The sequence below is a fragment of the Acinonyx jubatus genome, chromosome C2, assembly GCF_027475565.1.
Source record: "Acinonyx jubatus isolate Ajub_Pintada_27869175 chromosome C2, VMU_Ajub_asm_v1.0, whole genome shotgun sequence".
Taxonomy (NCBI): domain Eukaryota; kingdom Metazoa; phylum Chordata; class Mammalia; order Carnivora; family Felidae; genus Acinonyx; species Acinonyx jubatus.
In genome coordinates this window covers 89,652,141-89,677,278 of record NC_069384.1, presented here as the reverse complement: position 1 = coordinate 89,677,278, position 25,138 = coordinate 89,652,141, and the positions used below count along the sequence as shown (strand labels likewise).

The following is a 25,138-nucleotide window of genomic DNA, read 5'->3' as shown; positions in this document are numbered from 1 at the left end:
TAGGTAATAAGAAAGTAATAGTATAGGGACAAATATGGAATAGGTTTTGCCTTGTTTCATTTCAGCATTTATTATTTGTTTTCTTTGCATAATAAAATAAGTTATATTTCCAAGATTAAGAATATTTTCTTTTTTTTAAATGTTTTAACATTTATTCATTTTTGAGAGATGGAAAGAGACAGCATGAGTGGGGGAGGGGCAGAGAGAGAGGGAGACACAGAATCCGAAGCAGGCTCCAGGCTGCTGTCAGCACAGAGCCTAATGCAGGACTCAAACCCACAGACCACAAGATCGTGACCTGAGCTTAAGTCAGACACCTAACTGAACTGAGTCACCTAGGCGCCCCAAGAATATTTTCTTAAATCATGTTGTAGATATTGTTACTCTTTTAATCCATATACAGTTCAGACACAGACAACACTTCCATGTAAGGCCCATTTCCTAGGGTAGATAAAGTGGTTACATATACTAAATACCACGTTATAGGGGCTTTACCTTGATAATCGCTCTCAAAGTAAAGTTCATAAAGCAATAGTGTAATAACCTGGGAATGTATTCAAAGTATAAATTCTCAGGCCCCACCCCATAACTACTGAACCAGAGCTCTGGACGTGGGGACTGGAAATTTATATTTTAATACACCTTCCAGGTAATTATGGGACACACTAAAGTTTAAGACCAGTGATATACTTTATGTGGGACAGAGAATGGGCCAAGTCTGTTTCCTGGGGTTTATTATCCAATAGAATTTATTTGAAGTCTATGAGGTTTGAATGGGTATAGCAGAAACATTGATTTTTTTTTTCCCAAATCATCTATCTTTTATATACTTCATTAGAATGTGAGGATATAACTTCAGTTTTCTCCTGGATTAACTCTTGGGGTCTTGTTTGATGTTATTTGAAAGAACTTTATGTGTTGAGAAGGAATACACAAAAATTCAAACAAATGAAAATCATAGAATTTGAAAGTAACTGGGATAGTCACACCCTTAAGTTACAGTATGATTCACTCATTCATTCATTTTCAACCAAATACAAGTTAGGATTACAATAAATACTATGAAAAACCTAAAGCAGAGTAAGAGGGGAGAGAGAGACAGAGACAGAGACAGAGACAGAGAGTGTGGTTATGGGTGTGTATGGGGGAGGTTTTATATGTATTTCTATTGCGTTATTGAGGATGACTTTGATAGAGAGGGAAACATGAGGGGAAAAAACTAAGGGAAATGAGTGAGTGACCCACAGATATTTGAAAGAAAGCATTTCTAGGCCTGAGATAACAAATGCAAACAGTCTGGGGCAGGAGCTTATCTGCTATGATAGAAGAATAGCAAAAGGTCAAGCAAGGCTGGAGGAAAGTGACGAAGTGGTAGGGAGTAAGGTCAGCATGAAGGAGGCTCCTCCTCATAGGTCATGGTGCAGACTGCAGATTTTATTGCATGTCATTTAACCTCTGTAGGACTCTGTAGAATGAAGGGTTTGTATAGATGAAGGCAGCAAATCATGTTTTTGACCTTATGGTGTTATGAGTACAAAAGAAAAAATTCAAAAGGTTTTGCAATTAAGTCTTTAAGGAAGGAGAGATGGAAAAGGTTATTAGTTGAGGATCATACCTTAAAACTTGTTCCTGTCCCAGGAATCTATGCTACGTGCAATGAATAATTTTGAAACAGTTCCAACATATCTGCATTAAGCTACAGTGGTTTTTCCATTCTGTATATACCACTGCCCTTCAGTTAATTTACCTTTTAAAGTAGCAGAATAATCTTACATAGACTATTTCTTGTTGAGGAAATATAATTAAAAGCAAAATCCTCTGGCAAACTAGAAATCCTCTCTACAAAGATAGAAAGAAAACTGTTTTATTACTGAAAAAACATTAAGCCAGGATGCGATGTACATCACAGGCAATCTGCTAAAGAGATTGCAAAGGCAGAAATAAATTTTACGCTTTTATGTAGCTGAGCATATACAACCCATTGCATACATTTGCTCAAGGTAAACAATATCTTGTCCTCAGGTAAGAGGACTTGACAGCACCATTTGTCACACATAGTTCATCTTAAATTCACCTACTGTTTGGGGTGGCCACCTGTGTTTGCTAATCACCTTTATACAGAGGAAAAATAGATTTCTCATATCTTTATGGCAAGAGGTAGTCTTGCAGCTTGGACCAGACACCAGCTGAAGTTAGCCTGCTATCCTCTCAAAGAAATTGGGTGTTATCTTCCTTGATGATTGCATTTCAAAGACAGTTCTAGGTCTTTGAGAAAAATACCCCAGGATTATAAAACTTGCAAGAGGCTTATGTAGCTTTAGAAAAGACTGAAATACCTTTCAAAGGAACAGGAAACTAATTCACCATTACAAGTTTTATAAAGGTAAGTATTCTAAGAAAAAGAAGAGGTGAGTCTCCTTCCCTTTTTATAACAGTGATCTTTTTTTTCTTCTTATTTTAAGTTTGTTTTTGCTTTTATATTTTTAATTGCATAACAGTATAGAAAGGCCAAGCACTGGCACTTAAATACCTGAGTGTCTACTAATTATTCCCATCTTCCTTTACTTATGAGTTTAGGAGAATGCCTATAATTTTAAATAGACACCAAGGTGATTCTTTTGCAACCTAAAGTTTGGAGGGAATTATCAGTTTCCAGCTGATATGCAATGGTAGACTAACTACTGTAGGAGTAGAGTGAAATATAAGTGGATTCAAGAGATATTTAGGAGGTGGAATCTATTAAACTTGGGGATTGATTGGATGTAAAGCGTGAGGAAAAGTCATAGATCAAATGATGACACAGACATTTCTGGTTTGCATTGCTAAGAGCATAATGGAACCACTCACTGATTTGGAAACGGTAGAAAAGAAGGGCAGGTGCAATAAGGGGAGGAGTAGAGAATTAAGATGAGCTTCAAATAGGTGATGTGAAGGTGCTTTAGGACATACAAATAAATGTACGTCTCTGAGGATGGTCTCTGTGACTTCTATCTACCCAAGATGATCTATATTTTAAATAGGCTATTGTGTAACCTTACCCCTCTATCGCTTCTCCTGATCCTTCAGTCACCTTGCTCCCAGCAAGTAGTAATGCTTCCTGGAGTTACATTATTGAATACAATTGTAAACGAAACAGTTGATTCATCATAGAAATACAATATATTCCTGTTAAACACAAGTATAAGTTTACCTAGAGCAAATATCTGCCATGAAGTTGTTTTTTTTTTTTTCCTTATAATACACCTGAAATAAATGTGAAGATGAGTCCCCTTGGTATTTAGGTGTTTATCAAGAAGAGTCAGTAAAGCAACCAAAGTGCTTATTTGGAGTATAAGAGATTGTAATTTAAGAGACACAGAATCCACAGAAACCCAAGTGTGCTGAAATTGAAAGTGAAGAGTGTAGGCTTATAAAGACAACAACCACAAGGTGACATAACTTGGTTTGAAAGAATTGTGTTTCGTGTTGACTTAAAGGGACAATGTAAACTGATTATGGAATACAATATAATCTAGTTAGCTAACAGGTGTTATATTATTTCAGTTTCGGCATAAAGTAGAAGGATGTGTCCAGGAAGTGGTCAAGTTGCAACTGACAAAAGTCAAAAGCTGGTGGTGTACCAAGAATTGAAACAGGAGAAGTACCAAGGCCCCTACTTCCTCAGTGTCCTTTCAGCTCTGTTTTGAATGGCTCTCTTAGCAATGTTTACTTTATTTTGAGTCTTCTTTCACACAAGGATGGTGACCCCCATGGTTGAAAGTGCAATGAAATTTTGAAAATGAGCAAATTAATAAATCTTGGTAACCACACTCATTCAATAATCTGTTTTGTGGCAAGTTTGCAGCTTGATCCTTCACTTGAGAGCGATGACAATGATTGAAACAGTTTGGTTAAAATTTCTGTTGGCAAATACCATCCACTCAGATGAAGAAATTGCAAACCCGCTGTCAGAAACAATGTCTGATAATTCACATGATATCAACTGGCCCTCGGCCTTGACTGTTGCAGAGCAGTGGCGTAAATAACTATTTACACATTCATTAGAAAAATATGCTACTTCATAATAGTTTAAAGCCATATATAATCCACAGAGGTGCTTTGGTTGACTGTCAGTATGTTGGCATTGGTTTGGTCATTGTTGTTTTGACATAGAGTTTGAATGTGGTAGTGGCTCTTTGGACTTGAGTTGCCATAACCCCACCATTTCTGTTAGTTTTACAAAAGCCTGATTTACACATTTTGTTTTCAGTTAGCCCCACAAGCCTTTGAGTCTGTGATTCCCATTTCTATTTGTAGCTGTGATTTTAGGATGACAGATCATAAGAATTCAGATAAAATCCTATATAACTGCATCATGTAACATCGCACATTCTTATTTTGTTGAGTAATATTATTTTCTAGTATTCTTAGTTAATTGTATTCCCACATTGTAAACAAAACAAAAACCTACAATCATCCATATAAATATGTAGAGATAGTCAAAATACTATATTGTGTTAGAATATAAACACATTTAAGTCATCCTCTGACCAAACCCCTTATTTGGCACCCAAGGAAGAAACTCTTCTCTGTGGTGATAAATCCTGGGACAGATACAACTGACTGAAAAGTATTTGGGGTTTGGCAACCTCAGACTTTCATTTTATGGAATATGAAAGAACATAGGATCTGTCACAGAGAACTGAAATGATACTTCTGATACCAGCTGAAAAACACTGCAGATCAGCAGTGACTTATGTTTTGTTATTGTCATGCATCGATAAGGTTTGGTTCACTTAAAGATAGGTTTGTTGGTCATTTCCTTCTACTCGTGTTCAGTCTTTTTACATTTAGGTTCACTCCCCCCACATACACACACAGACTATAAATGAGTATGATTGCATATGTCTGCAAGAGTGCATGCAGATAGTCATGTTGCAATATTTATGGCAATTGCTGTTAGGGTAATTAATGTTTGAATCTACAGTTGCAATTACAAGACGAGACAATTGTAGCTGTGGTAGAACCATATTCCTACCTTCCTACCATAACCTTTCCCACATAAAGAGCTCAGTGTACAAAATATTGAATATAATAAATGTGTATTTATCATCCTACCAACAAACAGCATTTATTTTTACTCAACTTCGTATCTTTATACCTATTTGCTGCTTAAAAAAAAAGAATTAGCTGATCAGCAGATGAATATTTTTAATGGTACCTGTGCAGTTGACAGGGTGTCAGGAAAAGTGTTACATTTATAGGAGATAGAAGTCTGTCCTTGGTTTTGTGATGAGTAAAAACAGAACGTGCTGACTAAGAGACCTGAGCAACCTCATGATGACAAGATGCCTTGTTCAGACCTGTGATGAGTTTTAGTAGGTAATTATTTTTGAAAGATTGCCAGACTGGTTTTGAACTCTGTCTGACATTTAAGGCCAGAAAACTTCACTTCTGGTAGTCTCGGGTTTATGGCAGAAGAAAAAGTGTGACTGGTTAGGTTATTTCTTGAATCTATGCTGCTTTCCAATTACTTTACTACTTTTAGAACTCAGAAAAGATCAAGCTGCTGAATCAACTTTGAACATGCTCTGAAACATTATTTTTAAAAATTAACAGTGATGAAACAATTAACATGTGAAAGAAATAGATGATTTCTAGAAGTTTTCTGGGATTGTTTTTCATATAACATATTGCTAAGATATTTGTGCCTCCAACACTTTAAGCACCCTGAATACCTTATATGTATGGAAATAGAAAATGAAAAAGTTCTAAACATTAATGAATTTCTCTTCTTACATTCTTTCTGAAACAATGATATACATATTAAATGATTTACTACCCTTTCTCCATATACTGTTGTAAGTGCTGATCTCAGGCAGATACATGTCATATATATATTAAAAATACATATTATATATTAAAAAATTACCTTTAGACAGGAAAATGATAAAACAGGCTGCCCAATCACCCAATGTACAGGGCAGCAAAGGTACAATTTCACAGCAGTGGCAGGTAAAAATTCACTTGGTATTCATAACTTGAAATGGTTTTGTTTCTGTCTTTGAATAGCTCATCATTCTGTATGATGTACATTTCATACCCTTAAAAATATTAGATCTCTTGTTTTTCAGAGTAAATGACCAAATTTCACTAGCATTTTCAATAGACATATTTTATAATTTTATCTGCTTTTATACTTCTCATCTCAGATAGAAAAACATTCAAGTAATTCAGTTTACTTTAATCTATACCCAAATACTGCTTAATATTCCTCATGCTATTAGATTCATACTTTTGTATAGGATTGTATACATTCTTAGATTTGTAGAGTGGAAGTTGTAGAAACATGAATTGTACAATCTCTTTCATATTCGAATATTAACTGTTCACCTGTATTTTTATGGAGAGTTATTGTTCTGACCCAAGCTCAATCTTTTCTACATCCCCCCCCCCCCCACCGAAACCATGCATACAGTGAAGAGCATAAAGGACATTCATCTGAAGTGTAAAGATTACTAAATGTTTCATGTTTATAGCAGTGTAATCATCAGGAAAGTTTAGATCTAGAACATTCCCAGCTTTCCCCAAATCTACAACCCCATTTTTGCATCTTATACTTCTAAAAACTGGCTTCTTACTTGACATAGTCTCCATGGTGACATATAGCTTCACTTGTGTCACTACTCTACCTTTAACATATAGCTAGAATATGAGAGTTGCTCAACAAAAGTTGTTTTTTTTATGAAAAAGAAAAACTCTCAGATGTGTACTACTAAAATGAAAAATTGCTTAACCACTGCAGTATAAAAGTTTGCATTTTCTCAAAGATCTCAGACTTCATTCCTTTTCAGAAGAGCAAAATTCCCAGTCACTAGACCAATGACTACTGCTTGTCATACAGCAAAACAGAGACTCTTCTCTTAGTTCAGAAATATACACTGGAACAGGAAATTACACTGGGTCAGGAAGGCAGAGAGATACCTGAGTTGACAGTTGGGGGTGGGAATGGGGTTGAGGAGTTCAGCCCATGTGGAGGGTGAGGAGAATTTGACCAGCACTCACCATCCAGAAGTTCCCTAGATTCCCTCTACTTCTCAACTCCTACCACTTTGCAATCCATCTTAGGGATTCTGCCTCCTAAATAAGTTCTAAATCGTCTGCTTTTTTCCATCTCTGCTGTCTCTGCCCTGGTCAAAGCCGACATTAATTCTCACCTGGAAGACTGTAGCTGCCTCTCAAATGATCTCACTGCTTCCTATCTTATAACTTCCAATCCATTCTGCAATATGTTATAAATGAGCTTTTACAACCCCAAATCTAATCATGCTACACTCTTATATATAAAATGTTTAGTGCTGCTGTTGTTCTTTAAAATTTGTTGTTCTTTAAAAATGATAGTTCATGATAGTATACGTGTTTCCATATGATTTTTTCCACCATCAGCATGTTCTCAGATTTGTTTTGATTGCTTAAGGTGACATATTAAAATACAGAGTATGGATTTAAAGGACTTAGCCAAATCAAATTTGGGATATTGGTTCCCTCTGGAGAGGGATGGAGAGAGAGGGCAATAGGGCAATAGGGCTGGAATATAAAGTTAAGGAGGTAGTTAAGATGACATCTAGGCCTTACAAGTATGGATAAAAGTATTACATGTATTATCCTCTGAGAGGAACAGAGAGACCTCTGAAAATAAAGCCAAGATCTTTTTCGTGCCCAAGATCTTATTCATGATTCTATGACCTTCTTTTACATCTTTCCAGTCATGCTTGACCCCTTTTGCTTTCCCAAATGCGCTTTATTCCTTCTTACTTTCACATTATGTGGTTTCTTTTATGTAGAAGGTTTGGGGAGGATAGAAAACATGGGCCCTATCCCATAGTACTAATGGTAGCGAAAATAGGTTAAGACACCTGGGAGGATAATATACCAGGAAGCATTAAAATTGAAAATTCCCATATCCTCTCACCTGGAATCTTTTTCTCCATAACAACCTTACAGAAACCTTCACATATGTAAAAGTGGATGTATGAACAAGGATATTCATGAAGGTTTGACTACAATAGCAAAACTTAGAATTGACCAAATAAATTATATAATATTAGAATTATACACTGTGCAGTATCCAAAAAGGATAAAATAGATCTCTGCAAACTTATATGAAAAAAGTCTTTAAGACATCTTTGTTAAGTGAAAAGAAATACCACCCTTATATACATATTACAATGTTTTGTAACTAAAGGACAATGAAATAATAATATACAATTATTTTTAAATTCTGTATATATGAAAGGAATATAAAGTTTAAGATATATAGGGTGGTGGTATGGGGGTGAAAGTGAGGCATGACCAAAATGGTTTTTAGCTTTATTTGTAATGTTCCTGTTTTTGTAGTAAGATTGCATTAATGTATGTTATTTAGGTAATTAAAAAATAAAACTTCCAGAGTGTCTGAGTGGCTCAATCAGTTAAGTGTCTGACTTCAGTTCTGGTCATGATCTCACAGTTCATGAGTTCGAGCCCCGCATTGGGCTCTGTGCTGACAGCTCAGAGCCTGGAGCCTGCTTTAGATTCTGTGTCTCCCTCTCTCTTTACCCTCTCCTACTCATTCTCTCTCTTCCTCTCTCTCTCTCTCTCTCTCTCTCTCTCTCTCTCTCTCTCAAAAATAAATAAACATTAAAAAAATAAAAAAATAAAAAGATAGAAGTCCCTACCACCCACAAAGAGAAATATAGTTTATTATTTTATGATCTTTTCATTTTTAATATTATTATTTTATAATCTTTGGTCTTTGAATCATACTTTGAGAAACAGCAATCTAAATTACACTATTTTCTAGTAATTAATCTACAAATTTTAGAATAACTATTAATGTTATTTATTCTTTGAGTTATGTGTGTATACACATATGTGTGTATATACATGTGTATATACATATGTGTGTATACATATGTGTGTATGTGGTGACATATGTGTGTTAATTTGGAACTTGAAAGCAATGAAGACTTTTTACAAATCTGTATGGTTTTATTTTGAAATATACTCTAATTGAAAGTATTAAGCCCAAAACTTAAACATTTCAATCTCACATTAAAGACAGTCTTTCATATTTTTGTTCTAATTCCTATTCATATTATTAAGTAAATTGTATGGAATTCTAGTTTGTCTTCTAGCCAGAATTAATATGATGAGTCTCACAGATGTTATCATCTTACTTATATTTTATTTATATCTTTGTTATCTAGAGGTACACTAAAAAAATAACTGTAATTTTCTTTCTCTACCCATTATTATTTCCCTGCTGAGGTTTTCCCATCTCAGGATTACATACATTGTTAAACATATAAGATTAGCATAGAGGTGAATTCATGAAAATTTGTCATAACTATATTTAAAAAGTCTATGCATTTTGGGGCACCTGGATGGCTCAGTCAGTTGGATGACCAACTTTGGTTCAGGTCATGATCTCACAGCTTGTGAGTTCGAGCCCCACGTTGGGCTCTGTGCTGACAGCTCAGGGCCTGAAGCTGCTTTATGTTCTCTGTGTCTCCCCCTCTTTCTGCCCTTCCCCTTCTCGTGCTCTGCCTCTCTCTCTGTCTCTCTCTCACACTCTCAAAAATAAATAAACATTTAAAAAAGGCTATGCACTATTTTGTCAATAACTAAAGCAGAAATTTAGACTTTTGAATCTTTATATCATGATATGGTATTAGTGTGACATTAGTTAAATTTTTAGAATTTCTTATTGCTTATGGAGAACTATTAAAGTTTAATATCAACACTGCTTCAGCCTAGGTTGTATAGATATAATATGTGATCTTATAAATCTAGCATGTCATTGGTATTTTATTAAAAACATGAAATAATTTTGAAATTTCAGGTAATTCCAACAAATCCTGAATGTATGCAGAAAGTAGCTGATGTCTTCTTTTGTACTGAAAAATGAATTTGTCTTGAATATAGCATTCTAAAAATAGCCATCTTGCTTTCATATGATTTATATTTTCTTTGAAACAACCTTGTAAGTGCATTGCTCTTTTTGTTCATTTTATACCAAAGGCACTAGGAGAAAGTAACCATAGAATATCCTATTATCATTTGATTTGTGTATCTCAGTATACTTCACAAATTGGGCATGAAGCACAAATGTTTGTTTTTTTTTTTTCCATGGGAACCTCAAAAGAATGAAAGAAGTGCTATCAGGACAATATGCACTATCAGAAGGAACAACAAGAAATCGCATTTTAGGGGGGTTTATTGGGCAGTATATGGATAGTATTTGTCACTGGAATAATGTGGCTCATTTATATTGTACCTATTCTGTGGAGCTCAAAGCGCTTTATGGGCACTCTCATTAATCCTGAAGCCTGAGCTACATATTTGGCAGCCTTTGTCCTCACTTTATGGCCTGGGAGACAGCAGTTTAAAGGATGTCATTGTGCAGGCATTTGCAAAGTGTTCCAAAAACAACCAGTGGGGTTAACTGTAATGTGAGCTGGTGAGGAGGATTTTTTGCTTTATTTATGCATTATTTATTTATTTTATGTACTGTTATTTATAAAGTAGTAATTGTCCAATGAAGCCACCTGCTATATATAATTATTTAGAATATTCTGACTTCTCTTTGCCTCCAGGACACTTTTCCTGCTGAATCTGTCTGTGTCACTCATAGGACTTTCATTCTCCCACACACCCAGGATTGAAACTTTAATTGCTTTCTCTATCACCTCAGTGCCACTACTCCATTCAGTGGGTTGCTAAGTGTTGACAATTCTACTTTTTCACGCTTTTTGACATGACTCTTTACTTTCTGCTTCTAGAGACATTCTAGTTTATGCAGGTATTACTTCTTGTTGAGAAACTGTTACAGCTTCTAACACTTTTGACACCAGACCCTTAATTTCAGAGTCTGAAAGAAGCAGACTCTGAGCCCACTTCTATTGCTTGTCAGCTATGCGACTTTAAGCATTTCAGAGTTTCTGAGCTTCAGTCATTTTTGTAAAATAGAAATAACAATAACTAGGTTGAAAAATTGTATCACGTGTAAAGTGTGGAAATGCAATGAGGTAAGATATGTTACATGCAAGCTCTGTGTATGGAAAATGGGATCTATTTTTGTTGTTTTCATTGTATTTCCCTTTTTGCCTTTTTTTTCCTGCATAACACTCTCAGATCAGTATTTCTAAAATCCACTTCCATGGTACCAATTCTCTGCTCAAAACCCTATCAAAATCCCTAGGGCCCACCTAAAATTCTCCACACTTCTACATCCATCATATACAAGGCCTACCTCAACAAAGATTCTATAATTCTAGCCCTAATCTACAACATATATGGTAATCTCCAGTTAATATTGGCCACTGGCCATTCACTTTTCACACCTTTTCTTTCCCATTACAGCTTGTTTAATCATGTTGATTTTTTTGCCTAGAAGTATCGCCCTTATAAATATTTTCTTTACAGTTTGAAACTTACATGTTGTACTAAAAGTCTTGTCAAAGCCAGGATCATTTGACACTTTAGCTGCAGCTAAATAAAACAGTTCTAGTCATTGTTTTCAGTGCTCTATCCACTACTTTTAAAAGAACTCTTATTTTCCTGTAATGAGTCAAGAAAACTCACTTCATGGGCCGAACTCTGACATGCTGACCACCGATTAGTCATGGGACCCTGCTTTTCCATTGACCCATTCATTAGCAGTTTATTTTTTTGCTTCCACTGAATTCATCACTATCTTTTTCAAGTATCAGTCACTCCCTCATTTCTGGCCCACCTACCCTCTTCAGGCCTGCTGAAGCCTCTTTGCCTTGCTGGTTCATTTCACGTACCCTATTAAACACCAGGGGTTTCCTGACCACTCTGAAATTCTTCCATTCCCTGAATAGTTCCAGTCATGAAATTGGACATTTTGGATCCTCTGTCCCTTCTCAGATCTGTTGGGCTCTCTGTTCCAATCCTAACCCAACTGCCACAAAAATGGAATTAAATAGAATTGTGGAGGGGTTCTGTTCTTGCTCTAGAACAACTTTTGGACATTTAACTTTAAGATCCAACCCATTTTCCACCTCTTCTAAGAAATATTCATAATGTCGACTAAGAATGACCAAAAATGTCCTTGATGTGTGGTGCAGGGTGTAATGTTACATCCTTGGACTTTAAGAATATTATATGAAGTAGCTAGAAAGGAAATTTAGGCCAAAGTGAATAATTTTGAATTTTGTTCGAGCTCCATTATCATAAAAAAGCTTTTAAAAGATGACTGTGCCCAGTGCTATTTGAAGTTCTACATATAAGAACTAACAAAGACACTGTTCCTGTCCTCACAGTACACCCTAGCTTATTAACTGGACCATTAGTACTATACTAAGCATAGCCGTGTCTCTCATTGTGTCATTACAGCCTTTTGTGTGACTTCAAAGAAGACTTAATTTTGGTGAAATAACCTTTCAGAACACTAAAAACATTACCTTAGTAAGAAAGTAGGCAAAGCATTATTTCAGTGGGGTTTTTTAATGTTAATTTGGGTCTCATTTCATAAAATACTTTCAGGAAATGTACATACTAAACAAATTGCTAAATTACATTCACCAAATTATAGGGCTTTTCAATAAGAAAATTCTCACATATATAAATTCAGAAGAAGAATTAATACTAGAATATTTTTGACTAGAGTTCTGTGTAGAGACAATTCTTTTTTTTTAACTTTATTTATTTATTTTTGAGAGACAGAGTGTGTGTGTGAGAGGGAGAGAGAGAGAGACAGAGAGCACACATGCAAGTGGCAGAGGGGCAGAGAGAGAGAGAATCCCAAGCAGGCTCAATGCTGGGTTTGATGTGAGGCTCCATGAGGGGCTCGATGTGGCACTTGGTCCCACAAACTGTGAGATAATGACCTGAGCTGAAATCAAGAGTCAGTTGCTTAACCAACTGAGCCACTCAGATGCCCCTGTTTAGAAATAGTTCTTGATGATCAATCTGTGGCTTATTAAAAGAGGGCATTTTTTTTTCCCATGGTGTATGTCTAAAATTTCTACTTTTTCTTTTTCCTTCCAGGTGTTTCTTCTCCCAGTATACACAAACACTACAGCAAAATACTAGAGTGATATTTTTCAAGCCATAATTCTATGTGTGATTGTTAGTAAAAATAATATTAGTGATGGTGTAAGAAAAATGATAAGCCATGTTGGAAATTTATTGGCATGTTTCATATTACCCATACCACATCTGAGGGACTTTTCTGTGATGATAATGAGATATTCACTTCAAACTTAGATGTAACCGTCTCAATGCAAAGAGCCTATTTGAGAAATATTTCTATTAAATTACTGTCAGGATTATAAAGTACCATATGACATTTTGAAACACATTTTGGAGAGGAAACTGTTAACTTATTTAAATGATTGCTCATGGACAAGTTTAGAATCAAAACTTTGGAAATTAAAGTCCTTAGACATTACATATATTATGAGTTAAGGCTGCAAAAGAGGTGAAAAATGTTCTCAAGTCACTTCCCATTTAGAGGCAGAGTAAGGACCAGATATTGGTCTCTGGACTGAAGGCCAGTATCCCTTTCTTGTGTTAGTGTTTCCATGTCAGAAATAGAAAATACACAAGAATATAAGAAGATCTGGGAAACACTGCATATGTGATAGCTCATTTAACCTAACATCTATATCAGGAGAGCAAGGGTTAATTATTTACTACTTTTATTATCAAATCAAAAAAATAAATAAATCCAGAAATAAAGCATTGGTTTTCTGCCCGTTCATCTAATCAGCCTCATAAAATAATGTGTTCCCGTTACAATCTGTTATGAAGAATTTTATTGTAAATTAATGATTGTGTACTTTCACAACAACCAACCACCAAACACATCCACATAGTTTATTTGCTATCTTTTGAAAAATGCAAATTACACTTTTCCTAAAACTAGAAGCTTTGCACATCATTCTGATGTTCACACCCTTCAATTTTGAGATGGGAAACTTCTCAGGGGAATGCCTCTGAAGGCTTATATTATATGTAATGTGCAGATGGGCAGTTATCCAGTTATGAATCTAGACTACTCTCCTTGAAGTAAGGAACAAACTAGATATTTTATCTGTCTCTTAGCTGTTTTTTTTTATGATATAGTTTATGGTTTATTTCCAAATTTTCATGTTCTTGGAATGCTTTGGGGAACGAAATAGTCTGAGTAGACAAATGGTGAATACAAAAGAGTATAAATATTTAGACTTTCAAGGAAAGGGAAATCAGTTCTCCTACCATCAATCTTCCCTCTGAAATAGAATTAAGAAAATATTTGTCAGTATCTGAATGTCACCACTGCCATTATACAAATATTTGTCAACATCTGAATGTCACCACTGCCCTTGTACATCTAAATATTCACTTAAAAAAACAAATTTGCCAATACAAACTCAGTGAGGTAAAGCCCCATGCCAAAGGAACTCCCTTTTCTTGAGTAGAAAGGAGCAGACTACAAAAATGCTTTAAAGTGCATTGATGTCCACCATCTATTTGAAGCATAGGAATGGGCTTTGAGGTAATTTTTCATTGTGTTGTAAAGTCATCCAAAAATATAAAGTATTTATAAAAATATATTCTCATAATTCTCTAAATGATAGTGAATTCAATTATAGGACACATCAGATTTCAACTAACAATTTAATTAAATATTATGCTTGTGTCCTGTATACTGGCCAGAATGAAGTTCAGCACCTCACTGAACTGCACATTCATCAAGACTTTCAATACAATGATAAAAACTCTTCCTTACTTGGATGTCTGTGGCATAGCCACAAATATAAGGATGATCCAAACATATTTGTTTGAGGGGAGAGAATAATGATAATTTATATTTTAATGCCCTTTGCCCCAAATAATTTCACTTTCCCAATACAGATCTAGAGTATATCTAAGCATTAAGGAAAAATATCTTTAGCGATGAGAAAAGTAGTGAAGGAGTTGTCAGCTTCTGCTGAGCCTATGTCACTTTCATGATCAATAATTTTGAATAAACTAACTGGAAAGAGAGAGCCCAAATTAAATTAGCAAATATTAATATAAATCTTAACAATATTAACAGATTTTTCTTATATACTATTTTTTAAAATAAAACTATACATAATCTGTATGCTCTTTTAATATCAGATTATATAGATTCTTTGCTTTATAAATGAGTATGTTACTTTCTATCCCCTTTATAACTTTTTACAACACATTAGCTAAGCATTAAAATATTGTGATAACTACTAGGGAATATGGCAAGATGCTTTAGCTTAAGAGAGGACCAATGAAATGAGGAGATGAGACCATCTGTGTCTTCAGTTTTAGGGTTTTGTGATTGCAAGTTTTATATCATGAGTCATGAGTTTTAGGTTTATGATCAGACAAAACAAAATTATTCACTTGCACATTGGTTTGATCATTCATCCAAATGATGCTGCTTTTACTGTGCAGTGGGCTAAGCCATGGGAATATAACAGTGAATCAGCCCCCGAGAAGCTTAAACTTCTCAGTGAGCAGAAAATAAAAAGAAAATTAGAACAGAAGAGTGTTTACTAAATATGTAAACGAGGATTTATATGGGGACGCATGCAAGGACCTTTAAGATTTGGGTAAACTGGCATCAGCCAGCTTTTAGAACGACAGTTTATATTAGTTTGAGGGCAGGCAGGAAATATGATGTAAATTAAGGAAACAATACTTCATTTTAGTTATGAAAATGATCACTAGTACAAAACCCTATATGGTAAAAATATATACATGTGTATATGTGGGTGTGGGTATATGTATGTATGTATACACAGAGACATGGAAAGCACAAAGGAGCCCCAAGGAGACTGCATAACACAAAGCATTTTTAAGTGTTAACTGTTTCCTTTTTTAATAATAACCTAAAGAACACAGTACTGAATTTCAGTAGCTGGAGGGAAGATGGCGATATTCATAACCAGCAGGTTATGAGATACTGAAATAAGAAAAGATCAGCTGTATTTACAAGGACAACAAAATGACTAGCCAATTTAGTGCACTGGTCATTTCAGGGAAATAACTGTAAATTTAGTGAGCTAAAATAAAAATGAAAAAAACATTTGTGCCAGTTATTTAATGGTCTGATTTCTGTCAAAGTGGCAGTTCTCTGGAGAAAGTCAAATCAAATATTCTGGGATAACATCCCTGATATCAACGTGTCTGTTTGCTATTTGGGCCTTTCTCTAAAAGTGCAGCACAAAATCCTTTTTTTTTTTTTTTTAAATCTCTGCTTTTTAAGCTCTCTGATTGCTTGGTTCACTGGCAAGTAGGCAGTATTTACGTTTTAGGTTTGTCAGTCTTCCTACTGTAATGAATTAGAATCGTTGAAAACCAAGGAAAAAAAGAAGTCAAATCAGTTAGCTATTGTAATATTTATTCATGGCTGAAATAAAGTGTTGTAAATGCAATTTTGATCTTAAATCACCAAATTTATCTTTGCGGAAAGGACAAAAACAAAAAGAAGTGCTCTCAGTCCAATTTACACTCGTTATTTAGGAATAGTATATGAGCAGCCTTGTTTCCCATTTTAAAGAGCCTCGAAGAAAACTGTTGGCTTGGGGTTTATTGATACAGTTGAAGGCTCAGTCACCTTTAATTTTGGGAAAGGTGAGCAAACCCACTCCATTATTTTTTTATCTTCTTTATCCTGCTTTTTTATGTCTTCTTTGCTGTGAAAATTATGTAAATTGTGCCGTGGAACAATATGAAATGATTTAGACTAGTGGTTATCTAATGTGCATATGAATCACCTGGGTATCTTCTTAGACTGCACATTCAGATTCAGAAGGTCTGGGGTGGAGTTTAAGAGTCTGCATTTTTTTTTTAATTTTTAATGTTTATTTATTTTTGAGAGAGAGAGAGAAAGCAAGCAGAGAAGGGGCAGAGGGAAAGGGAGACACAGGATCCAAAGCAGGATCCAGGCTTCAGGATGTCAGCACAGAGCCAATGCTGGGCTCAAACCCACAGATTGCGAGATCTCGACCTGAGCCAAAGTTGGATGCTCAACTGACTGAGCCACCCAGGTCCCCAAGACTCTGCATTTCTATGGGTTCCTAGATCATGCCCATGCTGCTTGTCCAAGGACTACACACATTGGATAAAAAGAGTCTATAGGATCTCTGCTACACACACACACACACACACACACACACACACACATACATACAGACACACACACACATATGTCATCATGTAGCTTGGATCTTATGTTTACACACACAGGTGCTGAGAGTTGAGTTATATTCCTCAACTTGGAAACTGTACTGTCCCCTCCAATGGCAGCACATTATCTTCACTGATCCACACAAACCTCTTTTTGCTTTATCTACCAGCATTTGTTTTTACCTTGTTTCACTTCTTGGTGCATTAATCTGAGGATCCCAGTGTCTAAGATTTCTAGTTTCTGAAGGTTTAGTTTTTTTAATACTCTTTGAGTAACTGGTACTTGCTCTTTTCACTTTTTCAATTGAGTTTAAAAGAATTTCTTCTTGCCACACAAAAAAAGTGCGGGCAGATAACAGTGTTCACATTTTCTTTATATATACAACCAGATATGATTGAAGTGGGCATCAATAATTTGAAAAAGCATAATGCAAAACCTTAAATATGTTCAATTAGAAAACCTTTTCACTTATTTCTAACCTCATTTCTTGTAAGTTTCACCTACTGTGGTTCAGTCTCTTGGCTTCTGAGCTAATACACTCTTTCTGTTTCAGTAAGTCAGCATAATGAATGCCCTTTGGCGTCATCTTGGTTGTTCAGGTATAGTAGAGGGGATGACAATATGAGCATTGTTTATATGTTACATTTCACAGACAGAGTCATTAATGAAGTCAAACTGGGGGCTCAGTATATCCAGTTTCCTCTTTCTACTATATGCAGGTGCCACTGTGTTAGAGATTGGGCTATTAATGGCATGGATTGATTTGGATCATTACATAGACCACAAAGAGTACATAAAGTGAAGACAGAACTCGCTATCCACTAAAATGTAAGTTAGTGTCAGTCTTTATAGAGCATAAACAATGAACAGGGCACAATATCCACGCTTTAATCTAAAAGTTGGAATGCTAAGAGGTAATGTAAACATCTTTTCCGTATGGTGCCCTTCGCACCAAGGCGCACATTCTGCCTGATTTTCAACACATATCTAGTGGATTCTTATAGTTCATAAATGTGTTTTAAAATGTAAATGAGTAAAAATGGTACATATATTTGGTTTTATTCAAACCTCTTAATAATATAAGACAATAAAAGTCTTTTCTCAGCTCTTCAATAAATGAGTTAAAAAATAACATTGGTCTATAATTTAATCTTAGTATACTGTAAAGTCCTGTTTTTACTGTCTCCTCTCAGAAGTGAACTGTTTGTCAAATTTCCATTAAGCTGAAGGTAAAAAATTAATGAGCCACTTCATATATTTCAAAACTAATGCAAGTCTATTAGTCATGCAGGAAACAAATCAAAGATTTGAGTATGTTCAGTTAGGGTTTAAGGTGCACTCATATATTGTTTCATATGCCTGATAGAGCATTATAAAGAAAAAAAGGAATGCAGTTACTGATTTTTCATTAACATATAAATACATCTCAGATTGTTTTATTTATAACGGTAGTCTTTTTTTTTTTTACACTCAAAAGGTAATTTTAAAACAAGGTTAACCAGCAAATTGATGGGGATAGATGGGTTTTGAAAGTCTTTGTGATGTCTGCTGTGGGAGATTAGTTAGCTGGAGAAAAAGAACAAACGTATAGCAAACATAGTATTAATAGAATATAATGTAATTTATTCTTTGGTCGTACCCTTGTACCATTTTTTCGGCACTCAGAAAATCAGTGATAGTGATGTTGAAACTATTTTTTAAAGAACTGTTGATTGTGTTGTGTTCCTGGCATTGTGCTAGGCATTGCATGTCGTGCAATGATGTGGAATACTTGCTTTTGTCTTTAAGGATTTTAGAGTTTAAAGAGGAGAAACAAAGTGAAAAAATGATAAGTATGAAAATGTAATGATAATGTTAATTAGAAATGACAAGCACTACCAAAAAAAAAAAAAAAGAAAAAAAGAAAAAAGGTGCAGAAAGTGTCACATATGGTCCAGGGAGACAGAGAAACCTTCTTGTAAAAAAGTAACTTTTGAGTTGGGTTTTAAAGGAAGTGTATACTTCAGACCTGTGTGATGCATTAGAAGGGTAAGCGATGTGGAAGGAATGGCTTCAGGTCATACATCACAGAACATGTCGGAACAGCTTAAGTGTTAGCATAAGATGTATCGAGAGGAATGATAGGAAATAATGTTCAAAATATAAAATCTGAGATTGTGAAGAGCCTTGAATGTCAAACTAAAGAGTTCAATAATTGATCTGGGGAGTGGTGAGATCATGTAGCATTTTAGGGAGTTTCATTTTGTAGTGGTGATATGTCAGCACCTAACATCCATGAAAACATCAAAATAACAGATTGCACATTTCTCAGAAATATCATTTTATTGTCCTGTGTATACTAGAAATCCAGAACGTAACGACTGAGGGAGAAACTACATGCTGAAGAAACAGAGTAAAATGGCTATATCAGGGCTTCCCAGCTGGTGTGTTGAGGGACACCATCTATGCCTTGAGATATTAAGCACTGTGGCCTCAGGTGCAGCCTGGAACAACAGAGACTAGAACTGGTCACCTGAAGCTGAGAGCAGCTTCCTTGGAGTATGAAAATCCCCTTCGGTTTTTGTCAGTGGGTTAAATGACTGCTAGCATCTGCGGGGCCTGGATCATGGGCATGCAACCTGCAACGTTGCATAGGCCCCACTCAGAAAGACCCACGCTTGATTTAATGCTCTGCTGTTGCCATCTTGACATTCTTCATGGTTTTTGATCAAGAAGTCCCACATTGTCATTTTACTGTGGGCCCTGCAAATTATACAGCCAGTCTTAGTACTAAGACATGAAAGTGGCTAGGAAGCAATGATACACTATGGTCAAAATGCACTGTCATATATCCATGTAAAAGGGGTTACTGAATTATGCAACCAGCACTGTGCTTACATAACAAAACTGATCCGAAGCTTAAATCTTTATTTATTTATTTTTTCTCTTCAAAGCCATGTCTGCTATGGCTGCCATAGGCCTAAGCTAAATATCATTTTTTTTTAGCCTTGTGGTTTTCCAGATGATAAATTAAGGGAGCACTTCTGTAACATATTTTCTCATTTATAATCTGCCTCCTGCAGCCTGGATACCAGTGTGGTTGAGCTCTGCACCCCCTGCAGTCCTATCAAATTAAATTCTGAGAAAACCTTTGGCAATCATTTTCCCTAATAAAAGTTCTGAAAAATAAAGCTCTGTGTTCAGAGACATTCTGGCGACTTGATAGAGTCATTCCATTGTGTATTTCCACCCTGAGTCAGTATAAATATATAAACTGAAGACATATCTTTTAGTTCTTAAGCACAGTTTAATTTATTCACTTCATTCTTTTTACTCTGAGTACTTGTGTATTTTGCTTCTACTTGTGTTACCATAATTTTCTCTCCTTATTTTTTATTTAATTTTCGTTTTTTCTCAAAGTTATAGATGACTGCATTCAAATAATTCTACCAAAGTTAGTTTACAAAAATATCATCTTCTCCTCTCCTTCCCTATGTTTTCTGCCCCACCTCTCTCCCAAAGGCAAATACTTAATTGCTTTCAGTATTTTTAGTTGTTCTCTGCATTTTATATTTACCTCTCTGTGTCTCAAAAGCATGTTTAAGAGTTGAATTAATTTTTCAGTTTTATCTATTGCCACTATGGAAGATAAAGATTTAGTTTGCTTTCACAAGTCTCCATGAGTCCTCACCCATGACTGTTGCCCTTTTATTTTTTTTCCAAAGAAATATCCAAGTTTTTGTGTGTTAAATAGCCATTATTTATATCATTTTGACTATATAAATATTATTCACATTGTACTATGATTACATTTCCTTCCTGAACAACTTTTGTTCCCTTTGAAGCTAAAGATTGTCTAATTTTTACATTTCTTATCTTTCTGTGTACTTAGACGATCCTCACATGCTCTCTGATCTCTATTGTAAATATTCTCTCAGTACAGTGGCACACATGTGGTTTTTCCATTATTTTTGTCTTCCTGGAGACCTCTGTTCTTGAGCCTCCTGACCTCCTCACTCTTGTCCTCATGAGCTCACCAGCACATGTACCATTCTAAGATTGTCCTTGGATGACCACGCCTACTTAATGATGGCAAAGTTGAGTTGATTTGAAGTTCTGTATATGGATGGGCTTATTGACTGATGGGTTTTAACAGAAGCTGTCTTTGGTGAGTTGTTTTATTGGTGGACTGGCATATTTTCAGTATTTTCATATAGTCTCCAGTGACCTGGTCATATGGGAGAATGGAGGTAAATGCATGTGCATAATCTGCCAGCATTAACTTGGATACATAATAGTATTTGGACTGATGTGCCTCAAATCATTTTTAATAAGTAGAGTAAAACTAAGGAATAAACAAATGAACTAAAATAAATATATGGTTCATATTTTGAATAATTATTACAAAAAACTTCTCTTTGTGTGTTTTTAATTTCTGTTTGCTAAGGATTCTGTTCCCTTGTCTTCTGAATCTAGATGGAAGCTTTAGGCAAAACCGATCAAACCTCACATCCCTGCTGGTGCAGCCCATTTCAGCATCTCTTGTTGCAAAACTGATCTCTTCACCAAACAGCAGAACCAAAAACAGTGTCTGTAGCCCTCTAGAACTGCCAAACAATGGTAAGGTATTTAATGTATTTCTGTGTGTTTTGTAGTCTTTTTAAGGACTCTGATCATTTTTAATCTTTTAAATTGACATAATGTTTAGGATTATTCTTTTAAAAAATTATTTTGATGACCTGAGCATTTATTTCTCTTCTGTGGCTCTTTAAGGGACATTTGGGGAAAGTAATTTTGATAAAGATGGAGAGTTGATCAAACTGAGAGATTTAAAAAAAAAAAGGAGAAGAAGAAAAAAGCATTTTAAACTGCAACAAAGAAAAGCAGCTTTACAAATAAAGTATTTCTTACATTCATGAAAATCTGCTTAACATGGCTTCCTCGCTTCAGCTCCAGCAGTCTCCTTGCCTGCCAAGATTCAGTGGATAGCAGTCAGCTATCTGAGGTCTGAAGTCTTTTAGTAGAAAGCATTAAATCCTAATTCCTGCAATTGACTAAAAAATCCCTGTGTCTTTACGCATCATCGCCTGAGAGATGCTTCTTCTGCTGTGGTGCAGTTTGTCAGGCCTTGTTGGAGCAGATCGGATAAAACTGAAGTACTTAAGCTACCTGAGGGGGGGGTGGTGCAAGCCACAGGCTGCATCTTATTTCTGCCTCCAGCCTCACATTAGAGTTCTAAAGAAGAGAGGCTCTTTACATATTGTCAAATTTGTATCTAGTTGTTGGAAAATTAAACTTGAGGACTCTGGTTTTGTGTCCAGACCTGCAGGCTCAACTACTCGTGTTTTATCTCATCTGCTTTTCTCTTGACAACAAAAGCATTAAAAAAAAATCTTTTGAAGATGCCTAAAAAAAAAAAAAAAAAAACCAAACCAAAACAAAAAAACAAAAAAAACAAAAAAACCTGAATACATTCAAGATTGCCCTCTGTTAGACACATGCATATAGTTTTTCAAAGTCCTATCGATTGAGTGCCTCCCAAACTGATTATTGATTGAGCAAGTAGGAAATACAGAAAACCAATGATAAGCCTGTGTCCTTAAAGCAGGAATTCAGAAGCCTTAGAGGAGCTTTTTGTTTTGTTTTGCTCTTATTGTCTTTTATTCTGAACCGTACAAATTTATCATGGGCTCTATTTGTTAAAATATGTAAAAGACACTATAATAGTTGTAAGGAGCACTTGGACTTGTAAAAGACCAGATATAAGGCCAGATTCAATCAATCAATTGATTAATTTAATAAAGATTCAGAGCCCCTAATGTGTTCCAGCCACCGTCCTGCCCACCCCCTTTTTTTGGTGTCATTGTTGCATGAGTATCTCTGAAACCGAGTCACTTCATTTGGAAAAGATAGCCACCGAAAGTGATAAGAAGAGAAGATATCCTCCGAACTTAAATCCCACTTTCTCTCCAAGATATCCCAGTATCACTGTGCTTCAGTTGACTATACAGCATTTTGGAAGCTGGCAATGCATGATGGGAGTTCGAATTCTTGCTGCAGCTCTTAGGAACCATTGATGGAGGCATGTTATTCAGCCCAAATCTGCCCTCAATCTCCTTGGAAACAGGGTCACTGTGTGGGCACTGTGGAGATGCTTTCATGCCTATGTGTGTAAAGGATCAGGCAAGGTGGGTGGGAATGCAGTCACTGAATGCTTGCCACCATCCTGCCCTGAGTGAGCTGATAGTCCACATGCTGGCTCCATGACTGACTGCTTATCCATCAGCTCCCTGCTGGAAGCTATTTCTGCATCTACAGAAGGATATCTAACCTTCTAGTATCTCAAGTTGATCTGAGAATCAAATTATGATGTATGTCTCAGTATTTTTGCATAGTGTAAAGTGTTATGTTAGCAAGTGTCTTTCTTATCAAAGAATTGTATCAGTTTTCTCCATAATATGTTAAATATTATGGCTCAGGGGCCATATATTGGCCAATATTATTGGCTCAGGGGCTCTGGTCACCATCTTGGGTTTAGTAAGCTCGAGACCAGCATTTCTGGCTCACTGCTGGCAGTGTGGAGCCTGCTTCAGATCCTCTCTCTGCCCCTCCCCCACTCACACGTCCTTTCTCTCTCTCAAAAGAAAAAAAAAGCAACAAGATAGGCCTACTTTCTAAGGAATTATGCCATGTCATGTTTTCTTCATGGATATAGTAGCTATTATTGTTTTTAGTAGCTATTATAGTTTTTTTAGAAAAATTCAGACAGAGATGTATGCAAATCAAGAAGGTATTTCATGTTATAATGGGTACTTTCATTATCTTTTTAAATATACAAGTGATTACATTTAGATTTCCCAAATACTGATGGAAACTGAGTTGTTAAATTTAAATTAGTCCTAAATGTAGGAAAACAACCCTTTACCCCCAATGTTTTAGATAATAATACTTATGATACAGTCAAGATAATTAACATATAAGTTTTCTCATAAACATATAAACACATTAGTTGCTCATTATGATATGTATAAGGATGGGACATGAAAAGGTTACAGAAGGAAGTGCTCTATTTGGGGGCAATAAGAACAAAACTTACAGTTTATAGATGAAAAATTAATTTAAAGCATATTATAATTATATCTTACTGTTGAATTTTCTTAGTCTTGAGCCTTACTGTAGGAAAATCTTCACCAACAAGTTAGGCAAGAGTACATTAAAAATATGTATACAAATCAACTGATTATTCATCTTACCCATTTAATCCTTTATATATACCAATTCTCTACAGTCCAGACAACATCTGGTGGAATTTGCCTATCATATTTGCTTTCTTAGCATCCATTTGGCCCTCGCCCTGTTTGAACTGTTTCCAGCATTTCCCAGCAATATAGTTTGAGTAGGTTTGACCACATCTCAAGCTCTAAAAATAGATCCTGATTAGTTCAAGTCTATTGGCATATCACATCAACCATACTATGATGGTTGATTCAAGGATGATCTTGGTCAAATAGGGCCAAAACCTAATATCTGGAATTTATTTGAGCAGTGACTCACTTTAACACCATAGCTGAACAAAAAAGCATGTAGTCCAGAGTTGGTAACCTTCGTGAGACCCTGGGAGATAGCCTACCTGAAAATGGAGCCAACACAAGGGAGGTACAAATGAATAACGGGGGGAGAAACAAAGAGAGAGAGAGAAAGAGAGAGAGAGAAAGAGAGGAAACTGTTTTCACAGAATTTGAACCCTAAAGCTTTCTCTGAAGGCAAATCTACTGAACTAGCCATATGTATGAGTCAATACATGCCCTCCCCAGTTGTTTTTTTGCAGTCAATCTATGTTGGGTTTTTAGTTTCTTGCAACAAAAAACTACCTAACTGAAACAGACCATAAACTTGAATTAAATAAAGGTATTAAAGATCTGCATTCATGACATAGGTTCAGCAAAGTAAAGCAGAAAGCAGGGTGTTTTATGGAAA

General features: G+C 35.6%; 1 protein-coding gene across 11 annotated transcripts in view; it reads left to right on the top strand.

Moving 5' to 3' along the window:
- Positions 1-25,138, top strand: part of NAALADL2 (N-acetylated alpha-linked acidic dipeptidase like 2) — a 1,320,599-nt gene that overhangs the window by 945,167 nt on the left and 350,294 nt on the right. For all 11 annotated transcript variants that reach the window (XM_027061407.2, XM_053221202.1, XM_053221203.1 and 8 more), the window contains one exon: positions 21,638-21,781. In XM_027061407.2, coding sequence (XP_026917208.1) covers positions 21,638-21,781 — 144 coding nt within the window. The remainder of the gene's footprint in view (positions 1-21,637; positions 21,782-25,138) is intronic.